We start from the raw sequence: 13,570 nt of genomic DNA, 5'->3' as shown, positions 1-13,570 counted from the left end.
GAGATAAAAGTTATGAGGATAAAACTTGACAAGGAACGTGAAAAGGTGAAGTATTTGGATGAGAAGCTAGCAGCAATGGAAAAACACAAGGATCAAATTGACGCCAACAACATTGCTTTGAACAGAACCAACATGTTGCTTATAGAGAAGATGACCAAGACAGATGAGCAAATGGATGAAGCTGCGGCACATGCTCGAATTATTAGAATCAATGCGCGGAATGTTGGAGGAGACATCATTCGCTATCGTCGAAGCCTTGCTGAAACCGATGCCTTTCTAGGGAAGATTGAGAATCGCGGCTTTGCTTTCTTACCTTTGGCTAGAGAGTTTAGGGAGGAAAGGGATTAATATATTTTGTACTTTCTTTTTATTTATTAATGTAATAAACTTATCAAGCATTAATGAAAAGGGTGTTGACCCATCCTCTTATGCAAAATCTATCTCTTGGTGAATATGATTCAAGCAAACGACTTGAAAGGCAGTACTCCTAGCAATGTGACAAGAGAACCTATAAGGTGGTGGCTATTATTCGTTCATAAGAAGATTGCATTCATACCTAATATACACAACATTCTCAATCATGCATTTTCTCATACATCTATACACGCATCTGCAGATTAAGAAACATAGGTCCCCCTTCTAGAATCCACAATACTCGACAAAGAACAAGAATGGAAAATGAAGAAAGGTCACAATCTGAAACTCAATACCAAAGAGAGCTTGAAGGAGTTCGGAATGATGTGGCGCACCTGACCAGTATGCTAGAGCAAATGTTGAGAGCTAGAGATGGAGAGGGAACGTCTACTCAACCTGATGAAGCACCACCAGCAGCTCAAGTCCCTATTGCACCTATAAACACAGGGGAAAATACACCAAATAAGCAGCATCCTAATCCCATTCGGCCCATCCAAATCCCTGTTACGATGGATTTAACAAACGAGGATCCACAAGACGTCAGATTCTCTAATCATGAAGGGTATGATAAGTGGACTATTCTAGAAGAGAGGCTAAGGGCAGTTGAAGGAAATGATTTATTTGACCCAATTAGGGCCGCTGAAATATGTTTAGTGCCTAACATCGTAATTCCAAAGAAGTTTAGAGTTCCGGAGTTTGTTAAGTATACCGGAATGGAATGCCCAAAGACCCATCTTCGTTCGTACTATAACAAGATGGCAGAAGTTATCCATGATGATAAATTGCTAATTTACTTCTTCCAGGATAGCTTGACAGGATCGGCTCTTAGCTGGTATATGAGGTTGGACAACGTTAAGATCAAGAAATGGACAGATCTGGCCGATGCTTTCTTAAAACAATACAAGTTCAATCTTGAGATTGCTCCTGATAGAACCAGTTTGATTACCATGGAGAAAGGAACTCAAGAGTCCGTGAGAGCTTATGCTCAAAGGTGGCGAGACCAAGCTATCAATGTACAACCTCCACTAATAGAGACAGAGATGGTAACACTGTTTGCCAATACTTTTAGGGCCCCATACTATGAACATCTTATGGGTAGCTCAGCCCAGCATTTCTATGATGCTGTGCGAATTGCTGAAAGGATTGAGCAAGGAATCCGAAATGGGAGAATTGCAGAACCTGTAGAGAAGAAGGGTTTTTTTGGGAAGAAAAAGGAAACCGAGGTGAATAACCTAGAAGGTAGGTATCAAGGGAAAGGAAGAAACTACCAAAATTACCAAACACCTACCTCCCAAATCACTAGCATTAACTTTTCCAAACCCTCCATACCAAACCAACCCCATCAAACAAAATTCCTAACCAACAACCAAAACAATTACCAAAGGAGAGACAACCGACAACTAGAAGAACCATTACCACCGTTGCCAATAACCCTAAAGGAGTTATATGCCAAGTTGCTAAGTATTGGACAGATAGCTCCCTTACCATTACCGCCTATGCAACCGCCTTTCCTTACTTGGTACAACCCCGAGTTGACGCCTATGCAACTGCCTTTCCCTACTTGGTACAATCCCGAGTTGACTTGTGAATACCATGCTGGTAATGCGGGTCATAGCATCGAGAATTGCGTGGCTTTTAAAAAGAGGGTATCACAGTTAATCAAAATCGAATGGGTTACTTTTGAAGATTCGCCTAATGTGAATTCAAACCCTCTACCCAAACATGCTGTAGGTGGTAGTGGAGTGAATACTATGGAGGTCAGTAGCAAAGAGAAAGTGCTATGAGTGACCATGGCGAGGCTATGCGAGATGTTGGTACAATCTGGACATTTGGAGAAACCATCTGAACATTGCATGAGGAAAAATGATTTTTGCCCATTCCATAAAAAGAAAGGGCATCACATTGATGAATGCATTGAGTTTCATCAAAAGGTTGTGAGAATGTTGACTTTAGGAGAGCTAAGGATTGAGGCTGCCATAGATAATGAAGAGATAGAGATGATAGAGAATCAGGGGAAATGCAGAGTCCAATCAACAGCTAATGGGCTCTCAAAACTAGTATTAACTAAGCCCTCATATGCAAACAAAGTAGACTATAGAGCGATTCCTGGAGATTATGGTTATACCTCGAATGTCGAAACTCCTTTGTCGTTGTTTCAAACTGAGATAAGTGGGCTAACTCGGAGTGGTCGTTGTTTCACACCTGAAGAACTAGAGAAGCAAAGAAAGGCTAAGGGCAAGGAGGTGTTGGACCTAAATAAAGATTTTGAGGTGAATAAACCTGTGACTGAGGAAGAAACAAATGAGTTCCTGAAATTGATGAAGCATAGTGAGTATTGTATAGTGGATCAGTTAAAGAAGACCCCTGCCAAGATCTCCATCATGTCATTAATACTCAGCTCTGAGCCGCATCGTAATGCTTTGCAAAAAGTACTGAATGAGGCCTATGTACCCCAAGATATTGAACAAAAGACTATGGAGCATCTAGTAGGGAGGATCCATGCTGCCAATTACCTATATTTCACGGAAGATGAACTTGACGTTGAAGGAACAGGACATAACAAGCCTTTGTATGTCACGGTACGATGTAAAGATTGTCTCATCGGTAAAGTTCTCATCGATAACGGCTCAGCCCTTAATGTGTTACCAAGACATATACTGGACGAAATGCCGATAGATCCCTCACACATGCAACCTAGTGTGATGATGGCTAGAGCGTACGATGGCTCGCCAAGGAAAGTGATAGGGACAATTGAGGTTGAACTAGCTGTGGGCCCACAAGTCTTTCTAGTGACCCTTCAAGTAATGGATATACACCCTTCCTATAACATTTTGTTAGGAAGGCCATGGATACATTCTGCAGGAGCTGTCCCTTCCTCGTTGCATCAATGTTTGAAGTACATTGCTAATGGTGTCCTAGTGACTGTTAAGGCTGAGGAGACTATATCGATGGTAAGAAATGTGGCAGTTCCATTTATTGAAGCTGAAGATTGTAAGGATGAAAATCTTCATGCATTTGAGGTTGTGAATACCGAGTGGGTGCCCGAGAACACTGTGGTGAGGAAACCAGAAATTTCAGAGGCCACCAAAATGGCCGCTAAAAGCTTTTTAAAGCACAAGATTCCTTTCCCATATGATATCGAGAAAGGAAAATGTGAGTTGATTGATATAATCAAGCTGAAAACTACAGAACAGAGGTTTGGGCTTGGATATAAGCCTAAGAAGGAGGATTACAAGCGAGCTGCTGGTGCAAGAAGGGAGAAAAGAATGGCAAGGATTGAAGGAAGAAAGCCTGAAGAAGAGAGCTTAGCCATCCCTCCTATCAGGATTTCTTTTCCAAAGGCTGCATACGTGATGCAACCTAATAAGGGACATGAAAACCTCCTTCAAAAGCTTTCTTCAATAAACATAAACTGTCTGGAGGAAGATCAAGTCGAGGACGTCGCTGAGAAGTTTGAATCCGGAAGAAAGGATGAAGAGTTGCCGTAATTAACCATCTACACTTTGGAGGAAGTTACTGCCAAAACTTTTGTTCGAAAGCTAGCCGAAGGAGAGAAGTTCCAGAATTGGGAGACCCAAGAAGCTCCATTGGTTTTCAAAATGTAATCAACAATGATTGTTGGATTATAACTTTATTTATGATTGGTTGTCTTTTTATTTTGCTTTTATTCATTGACAATCGAAGCTCAAGATGTCAATTGGATTTTTTTATTTTTTTTTTGAGCCAATCTTTTTCCTTTTAATGAGATTATGCATTTTTTTTTCAAATTTCATTTTGATGTCTTACTATGCATTTACACATCACTTCCCGCTTTCAGGAACCCTGAAAGCGGATCTTCCACAACAACACCTACACTTTACATTGAGAATGAATGGCCAAACTTTAAAGAATACATAGTCGCTGTAGAAGATGAGGAATGGGAGAAGAAAAACATAGGGGAATTCACAAAATTAATAGAACAACATGAACAGGCTTGGAGGCCCGCTAAAGAGGAACTTGAAACCATAAATATAGGTAATGAAGAAATCAAGAGAGAGCTGAAAATAGGGACTTTGATCACCTCTGAAGAGAAAGAAGAATTGATTGCACTGCTCAGAGATTACGTAGATGTCTTTGCCTGGTCCTACGAGGATATGCCTGGTTTGGATACGGATATCGTAGTACATAGGATACCACTGATGGATGGATGCAAACCGATTAAGCAGAAGTTGAGGAGAACTCATCCGGAGGTCTTAATCAAAGTAAAAGCAGAAATTGAAAAACAATGGAACGCTGGTTTTTTGGAAGTAGTCAAGTATCCACAATGGGTGTCAAACATAGTGGTGGTACCCAAAAAGGAAGGTAAAATCAGAGTTTGTGTGGACTTTAGGGACTTAAACCGGGCTAGCCCTAAAGATAATTTCCCTCTACCACACATAGATATGTTAGTTGATAATGCAGCACGTAGCTCCACATATTCCTTTATGGATGGGTTTTCAGGATACAATCAGATAAAAATGGCACAAGAGGATAAGGAGAAGACAACCTTTGTAACACCATGGGGAACCTTTTGCTACAAAGTCATGCCATTTGGTTTAAAGAATGCCGGGGCCACCTACCAAAGGGCTATGGTGACTTTGTTTCACGACATGATGCACAAAGAGATTGAAGTATACGTGGATGACATGATTGCTAAATCTAGAGAGGGAGAAAATCATGTCCAAATATTAAAGAAATTGTTTGAAAGACTAAGGAAATATAAGTTGAGACTTAACCCGGCGAAGTGTTCGTTCGGGGTGAAATCTGGGAAATTGTTGGGATTTGTGGTGAGTGACAAAGGGATAGAAGTTGATCCCGACAAAGTAAAGGCTATTCAATCTATGCCACCTCCCAAGGCTGAGAAAGATGTGAGAAGCTTCTTAGGAAGGTTGAATTACATTGCTCGGTTTATATCCCAATTAACCACGACTTGTGACCCAATCTTTCATTTATTAAGGAAGAAGAACCCAGGAATTTGGAATGAAGAGTGCGAAGAGGCCTTTGAGAAAATCAAGCAATACTTGTTGAATCCGCCCTTGCTTGTTCCTCCTGTACCAGAAAGGCCATTGATATTGTACCTAACAATAACAGAAACAGCAATGGGATGTGTGCTTGGGCAACACGATGAAACTGGAAGGAAGGAAAGGGCCATTTATTACCTGAGCAAGAAGTTCACGGAATATGAGTCTAGGTATACTGTGATTGAGAAGCTGTGTTGCGCACTAACATGGGCTGCAAAGAGATTACGTCAGTATATGTTGTATCACACTACGTGGTTAATTTCCAAATTAGACCCGTTGAGGTATATTTGTGAAAAGCCCTATTTATCGAGCCGAATTGCAAGATGGCAAGTTCTATTGGCTGAGTATGACATAGTATATATGACAAGGAAAGCCGTAAAGGGGAGTATTATTGCCGATCACTTGGCTGACCATGCTATGGAAGATTATGAGTCATTAGACTTTGATTTTCCCGATGAAGATGTGCTTGCAATCGAGGAAGAGAAATCAGATTGGTGGATTATGTACTTTGATGGTGCTGTAAATGTATGTGGCAATGGGGCAGGTGCAGTGATAATCTCTCCTGATAAGAAGCAGTATCCGGTTTTAGTTAAGCTGCAGTTCGGGTGCACCAACAACACAGCTGAGTATGAAGCTTGCATTCTTGGTTTAGAAGCTGCATTGGAGTTAAACATTAGAAAGATAGACGTGTATGGAGACTCAATGCTGATCATTTGCCAAGTAAAAGGAGAATGGCAAACCAAGGAAGAGAAGTTAAGGCCTTACCAAGAATACCTGTCGAAACTGGCTGAAGAATTTGAGGAAATAGAGTTCACCCATCTAGGAAGGGAAGGAAACCAGTTTGCAGATGCTTTAGCTACACTAGCATCTATGGCCAAAATAGATTTTGGGCACAAGGTACAACCAGTACACATCAATATTAGAAATAATCCAGCTCATTGTTGCTCAGTTGAAAGAGAAGTGGATGGAAACCCTTGGTATTATGATATCAAAAATTTCATCCGAAACCAGGCATATCCCATGGGGGCATCCAAAATCGACAAGAAGACCTTGAGGAGGTTGGCAATAAATTTTTATCTTGATGGGGAGATCTTGTATAAGAAATCATTCGACGGGACTTTATTGAGATGTTTGGATGAATTTGAGGCAAAAAGCGCGTTACGAGAAGTCCATGAAGGGATTTGCTCAACCCATGCTAATGGACACGTGATGGCCAGGAAAATGCAAAGAGCCGGTTACTTCTGGATGACATTAGAGAAGGATTGCATCGACTATGTCCGAAAATGTCATAAGTGCCAAGTATATAGTGACAAAATCAACGCCCCTCCAGCTCCTCTATTTAACTTGACATCTCCATGGCCCTTCGCGATGTGGGGGATTGATGTGATTGGACCTGTAAACCCAAAAGCCAGCAATGGTCATAGGTTTATTCTTGTGGCTATTGACTACTTTACAAAATGGGTAGAAGCCGGGTCATTTGCTCATGTAACGCAAAAAGTAGTGAAGAAATTTATTGAGAGAGATTTGATTTGTCGATATGGTCCACCAGAAAAGATTATAACTGATAATGCCCAGAATTTCAATGGCAAGATGATAATAGAACTCTGCGCTAAATGGAAAATTAAGCATTCCAACTCTTCGCCGTATAGACCAAAGATGAATGGTGCGGTAGAAGCTGCTAACAAGAATATCAAAAAGATTATTCAGAAGATGGTAGTCACCTATAAGGATTGGCATGAGATGTTGCCATTTGCCCTTCACGCATATTGCACCGCAGTTCGAACCTCAACAGGAGCCACCCCGTACATGTTGGTATATGGAATGGAGGCGGTTATGCCTTTAGAAGTGGAAATCCCCTCATTGAGAGTACTGGTGGACTCTGAGTTGGAAGAGGTGGAATGGGCAAAAGTTAGATATGAACAGCTGAATCTGATCAGTGAAAAAAGGATAGCCGCAATTTATCATCATCAACTCTACCAAAGAAGGATGGTCAAATCTTACAACAAAAAGGTTCGACCTCGAGGATTCCATGAAGGAGATCTTGTATTGAAGAAAATAGTGCCTTTACCAGGAGAAGATCGAAGTAAATGGGCGCCGAACTATGAGGGTCCTTATGTGGTGAAGAAAGCATTCTCAGGAGGAGCTTTGTTGTTATCTAGAATGGATGGAGAAGATCTAGTTAGGCCAGTGAATTCTGATTCTGTAAGGAAATATTACGCTTGATGTATTCCGTAATCTGCCAATTAATAAAATAAAGTTTGGCCATGAATTTTCTCTGTAAAGCACCTTTCTTCATAAAACGCATGATCTCATAACATCTGAAATCTTTTACTCAAACAATGTTTTTTTCTTTCTTACACATGACTAAGGAGATGACTCCATCAATTGGAGAGAATCAAATCAAATCTAAACTTGACATTTATTTATTTATTTATTTTTGCACACCACACTGGGGGCAAGAAGTGTACGAAGTGCACATAGGGGTGAACCAAAGCCCTAAAAGGGGGATCATCATAAAAAAATTCTAAAAAAAAAAAAATCTTTTATGAGAATTGCCAATTGCATTGAAAGTTTCAGTTTTTCATGAACAAAACCAAATCTTTTGAGTTTTCCTTTTAAAATAATAATAAAAGACAATATTCAATGGATCAAGAAAGGGCCCCATAAGGAACCAAAGATCTCTTCACCAAGAGGATAGGAAGTATAACGCGTGGAGCATATTTTGTTTCAAGAAGACGAGTTGGACAAACAAGTGGAAATAAGAGCTCAATAAGTCTACAATAGAAGGGGGGGACCTATGTTTCCAAAATAGGTAACAAAAAAAAAAAACATGCATGCTATACTGTCATAACACTAACTTGGCAGGAGAAGATGTGATGAAGGCCAAAATAGTTCCAAGTTTTTGAAAAGAAAAAATAAATAAATAAATTTCACTGATGTCCAAAATCTCAGGTCTACAAAACTACAGAAAAGGATAGGAATTGCCAACCAGCACTGCTTCATTCCTTGAGGTCACCCGATATTGAAACCATTCATCAAAAAAAGCGTGGAGTTTTCTAAAAAAAATTTTGAAGAGGGACTGGTCACCTGATATTGAACCCGTTTCTTAGAAAAGCGTGGAGTTTTCTAAGAATTTTAAGATAGGCCGGTCACCTAATATTTAGACGGTTTTTTAGAAAAGCATGGAGTTTTCTAAGAAATTTTAAGATGGGCAGGTCACCCAACATTGAGACCATCTTTTAGAAAAAGCGTGGAGTTTTTCTAAAAATCTTACGACGGGCAGGTCACCCAACATTGAGACCACCCTTTTAGAAAAAGCGTGGAGTTTTTCTAAAAAAATCTGGCAATGGGCAGGTCGCCCGATATTGAGACCACTTTTTTGAAAAGCGTGGAGTTTTTCTAAAAATCTGACAACGGGCAGGTCGCCCGATATTGAGACTACTTTTTAGAAAAAAAGAGAGTGGAGTTTTTTCTAAAAGAATCTTACAACGAGCAGGTCACCCGACATTGAAATCATTCTTCAAAAAAAAAAAAAGACAAAGCATGGAGTTTTCTAAACGGGCAGGTCACCCGGCATTTAGACCACTTTTAAAATTCTTTTGAATAGAGAAACATATAGGTCACCTAATAATGAGACCATATTTAAGAAGGCATCGAGTTTTGACAGTTTTATTAATTTATCTTTACAAAACTTGCTACTCAAGTTTTAGCTTCGCAAGTTTTGTAAAGAGGGGGCATCTGTTGTTACTCATTTTTTTAGCCATCTCCTGCTCTTTTTATCCTTCCCCACTGCTACCGAAATTGTCAGGATTCTTAGGCTAATTAGGATTCTTTATAATGATAAATTCATTCCTCTTTTACATGGGCTGTAAGGTTGAAATAAATTCTTTGAAAGTGGCACTAGAAAAACCTAGTTCTACTGCTGCCGCAATTTTATTTATTTATTTTTTTTGTTGTTTTGTTCCAACTTAGACCCTGATTCTGACTTGGGTTCGTGCAATATCTGACCATCCCAACTATATTCTATCACTCATGACATGTTGAAGAATGGACCTACACCTTGATTGGGTCCTAGGGCTCATTGTTCTTATGGCAGACTCTCAGTCGAGGATGCTTGGCATTGTCAGTTTCCTGAATTTAGATCAGGAGACCCCTTTTTGACCAACCAGATTATGGCCTGATTCTGTCAAAGTTGTAATCCTACATGCATAGATGAATTTTGACTTTCAAATCGATGGATTTCGATATCAGAAGCTCAAGCTCTGCACGTTTAAATATCTGACGTGAAAAATAGAGAATTCTGCCGTGAGCAGGATTCTGACCCAAGTTTTGCACCGAAAAAATTCTATTGCCATCACGATTTTTCTGGTTCATTCTTAGGGTACTCCCAGTCATATCAGGATGCTCGACATTTGTCATTTTTTTTGAATCTGATCAGGAGACCCTTTTTGACCGACGAGATCGCGGCCCAATTCTGTCCTATAAAATGATTATATCTCGCCTTAAATCCCTGTCAAAATTGTAATCCTACACGCATAGATGAATTTTGGTTTTTGAATTTCTCGATTTCGATATCAGAAGCTCAAGCTCTGCACGTTTGAATCTCTGATGTGAAAATAGAGGATTCTGTCACAAGCAGGATTTTGACCCAAGTTTGCGGGACTGATTCGAAGGATTTTTTCGGGACCCAGGACTGAATCGAAAAGTGTTAAAATGAGGGATTTAATTGAAGAAGGATATGGAAAGCTGGAGAGGGGGCGTGGATCATCATAAATGAAAGGATTTTTACCACACCGATTAAGGAAAATAAGACTTTGCAGCTGCACCCTGCATCTGATTGCTTTCCCTTTTCTCTGCTGTTTTTCCTTTCTCATCGCCTCTGATTATTGGAGCTAAAGACCACGTTTTTGTTGCCTCATTTCAAAGGGAGCAGCTGGCCCTATGGAAGGAAAGAAAAGAGCCACACCATCCTCCAAAACTGGAAAGAAATCAGACGTAAAACACCACCACAAAATCAGAATATTACAGTTTCCTTTTGCGTTTTTTTTACTGCAAATCAGTAGGGATTTGCGTCCTAGGATTAATGCATTGAATCCTTCCTAAATAGATATAGGTTAGACTATATATAAGCCCCTCTAATGACCTAGGGCGGGGAGGAGAAGGAGAGATCAAAAAGCGGCAAAAAAAAAAATAAGAAAAGAGTGCAGAAGGGAGAGGAACGAAAGCAAAAAAAGAGCAGAAAAGAACGAAAGAAGGGAGCAGAAAATAAAAGAAAAAACCAAGAGGGGTCGACCATAAGGGAAAAGAAAAAAAAAGACAAGACGGAGAAGGGGATTTGCTTTAAAGTTTGACAGCAACACTTGTTTAGTTGTACCTCATCTTCTGCAGAAAAGGAAACGGTGAAACCTGCAGGTAAGTCTTAATTTTCTCCTCCTTTGCTGCCTTCCTTATTCGTTCTTTGTTTTGCACATTTATTTTCAAGGTTAGACTGTACAATGAATGCTTCCCTTGTCTTATGGTCTGCCGTGGTTTTGAGTTGCGGATGGGTGGCTGTTATTAAGGAACCGGGGAAAAGGGGCTGTTTGTTCCTGCCATTAATTATTTCCTTCCTTTCACTGTTTTGAAATTAAGGAACCGGGGAAAAGGGGCTGTTTGTTCCTGCCATTAATTATTTCCTTCCTTTCACTGTTTTGAAATTAAGGAACCGGGGAAAAGGGGCTGTTTGTTCCTGCCATTAATTATTTCTTTCCTTTTATTGTTTTGGAATTAAGGAACCGGGGAAAAGGGGTTGTTTGTTCCTGCCATTGATCATCACTGTTTTGGAGTTAATTTCCATTTATATATATATATAAAGCATGCCATTCCAAGTTCTTCCTTTTTATGAAATTACCGTGGTATGAACTCCCGGATTGTAAAAACTTAGTCATGAGTCATGGTCACATGCACTAGGATTTTAATTTCAAAATTTCAGTTTCAAGACTTTGTTTCCCTTATTCATATGGATTTAGTTAGTTCCAGTGTACAAAATTTTAAGTTGATTTGGCTTTGAATGATTTTTATGATTTGTTTCAAGTTTCTTGTAATTCTTGTAATATAAATGATGGTTTGTTACTTTTTATTTTGGCGTTATGTCTAATTGTGATGTTGGTGTATTAAAAAAAATACATATAAAAAAATTATTTTCTTGTGTGTTGCATACGGCCAATACCCTAACATATTTTTTTTTTTTGAATTTTTTTTTATATAGAAAAAATATTGGAAGCTTTGAAAAATGTGTTTTCGCATGAATTTCTTAAACACAAATTATTTTCTTGCATTTATGGATTTTACAACATGTTTGTAAAATTCCAAAGGGTGTTGGCCAATATTCCAAAAAATATAAAAATCTTATTTTGGGGAGAATTTATCTATTATTTACCACTAATGTTTGGATGAAGAAATCCTTAAAGGATGAACATCCAAAATATTATTGGGAATAATTTGTTATTATTCACTGTTAATATTTGGATAAAGAAACCCGGAGTGGTAAATATCCAAGATAATTTTCTAGGAATAATAAATCCGCACACATCCTTGAAAGAAGCCTTGATTATAATCGAGGACATTTCAAAAAAAATTTCTCCATGGTTTACGAGCCGTGAGAGTACAAAAGTACTAAGGCAAAAATAGGCGTTTAAAGCACCCTAGATTTCTAAATTTTTATCCTCCCTCACGATTTACGAGTTCTTGAAATACCAAGAAAAAAATGAGCTTGTAAAGCGCATTGAATCTCCTTGGATTTCTTTCTTAAGAAATCTAGTTACAATCGAACCGAGAAAAACTGATGGGATTAGAAAACACCAACACCATAGCAATTATAAGACAAACACCAAGCAGCTTACCTTAGGTAGGGCGTACTAGGGGTGCTAACACCTTCCCTTTACGCAACCAGTCCCTTTCCTTAGAATCTCTGAAAGACTAGTTAGGTTTCCTAGTGACCATAATATTAGGTGGCGACTCTCTTTTACACAAAAATAAAACTAAGAGACCCCGAAATCAATCGACGGTCGCCGCGACGCCGCGCTCCGCACGCGAGGGTGCGACAGTTAACGTCGGTCCCTAAAAATAGGAGACATGTTAAAAATGACATCAGTCCCTAAAATTAGGAGACTTTGTCTAAAATGTCGATATTTATCCGTAAAAAGGAGAGTTATGTCTGATTTACCAAAATAAATAATAATGGACATAATCCATATTTGGTATTTGAATTTTTGACATCGGTCCTTTTCTATAAATAAAAGAGACGTGTCAACAAATAATATTTATTTTATAAAATAAAAATTATTTTGATATCATTGACAAATAGATATATCAATTCTTGAAAATTGGGTTTTTGACCCATGAATAGTGATATGATAAAATGGGTGTTGAACCCGCGTCGTTATTTATTTTGGTTTATTTTTGTTTTTTTCACATGCAAAAATTTACAAGTATTTATATATAAAAATATCAAAAAATAACATAAAATATCATAAAACATTACATGAGTACCCCTGTATAGGCAAAAGACTGAAATACCCTCGGATTTATCGAAAATTTATGAAAATGCCACTGGCAGCGCGTGTGGCTCACGCAAGGTTACTGTTGACGGCGATGAATTTTTCCGGTGCGATTCCAGCCAAACGATGGTTGCTTGTGGTAGATCTGAGGACGAGGATTCTGATGGTGGTGGTCTCGTTGGCCGTTGATGTTTGAGGAGGGAGAAGCGATGCCTTGAAGGTCGATTGGCCGATGAAGGTCGCGACCGTTTTCCGGCCAAAATCGCCAGTGAAAAAGTGTAAAACGACCAAGGTTTTGCTTCAAAGAAGTCGATGCACGTTTCTGTGGTGGTTTCGTGGCTTGAAACGGTCGGAAAGGGGAGATGGGCGGAGAGAGAGAGAATCGCCGGCGAGAGGAGAAAGAAGCTCTGGGTTCTGCAGCGGTGCGGACGAGTGTATAGTGCACTCGTGCGTCTAAAGCTTGGGCACTGTTGGATCTCGAATGAACAGATCGTGCGATTGTTATTGGTTTGATCTTCAAGTTGATCGGACGGTCAGGATTGAATGGGCTACGATCTGGTGTGGCGCGGTGTACCGAGT

General features: G+C 39.4%; 2 protein-coding genes across 2 annotated transcripts; both read left to right on the top strand.

Annotated features, from left to right (window-relative positions):
- The first annotated feature begins 671 nt into the window (after nucleotides 1–671).
- Nucleotides 672–2,198, top strand: LOC105117365 (uncharacterized). Its single transcript, XM_011015013.1, has one exon. The coding sequence runs from the start codon at nucleotides 672–674 to the stop codon at nucleotides 2,196–2,198; it is 1,527 nt and encodes a 508-aa protein (XP_011013315.1).
- A 6-nt stretch (nucleotides 2,199–2,204) lies between these two features.
- Nucleotides 2,205–7,761, top strand: LOC105117363 (uncharacterized). Its single transcript, XM_011015012.1, has 2 exons — nucleotides 2,205–3,898; nucleotides 4,232–7,761. The coding sequence occupies exons 1-2, from the start codon at nucleotides 2,205–2,207 to the stop codon at nucleotides 7,674–7,676; spliced, it is 5,139 nt and encodes a 1,712-aa protein (XP_011013314.1). The 3' UTR covers nucleotides 7,677–7,761.
- The last annotated feature ends 5,809 nt before the right edge of the window (nucleotides 7,762–13,570 follow it).

This window comes from Populus euphratica, unplaced genomic scaffold, assembly GCF_000495115.2.
Source record: "Populus euphratica unplaced genomic scaffold, PopEup_1.0 scaffold1317.1, whole genome shotgun sequence".
NCBI classification, from domain to species: Eukaryota; Viridiplantae; Streptophyta; class Magnoliopsida; order Malpighiales; family Salicaceae; genus Populus; species Populus euphratica.
Note: the sequence above shows the minus strand (reverse complement) of the source record. Positions and strands in the feature narration are given on the sequence as shown.

What these genes read in the sequence shown, in the direction of transcription:
- LOC105117363 (XM_011015012.1), top strand. Translation starts at nt 2,205, where the DNA reads ATGGCGAGGCTATGCGAGATGTTGGTACAATCTGGACATTTGGAGAAA. An exon ending in AGAAAGGATGAAGAGTTGCC is followed by an intron (nt 3,899 to 4,231) that starts GTAATTAACCAT and finishes TCCCGCTTTCAG; the next exon opens with GAACCCTGAAAGCGGATCTT.
- LOC105117365 (XM_011015013.1), top strand. Translation starts at nt 672, where the DNA reads ATGGAAAATGAAGAAAGGTCACAATCTGAAACTCAATACCAAAGAGAG.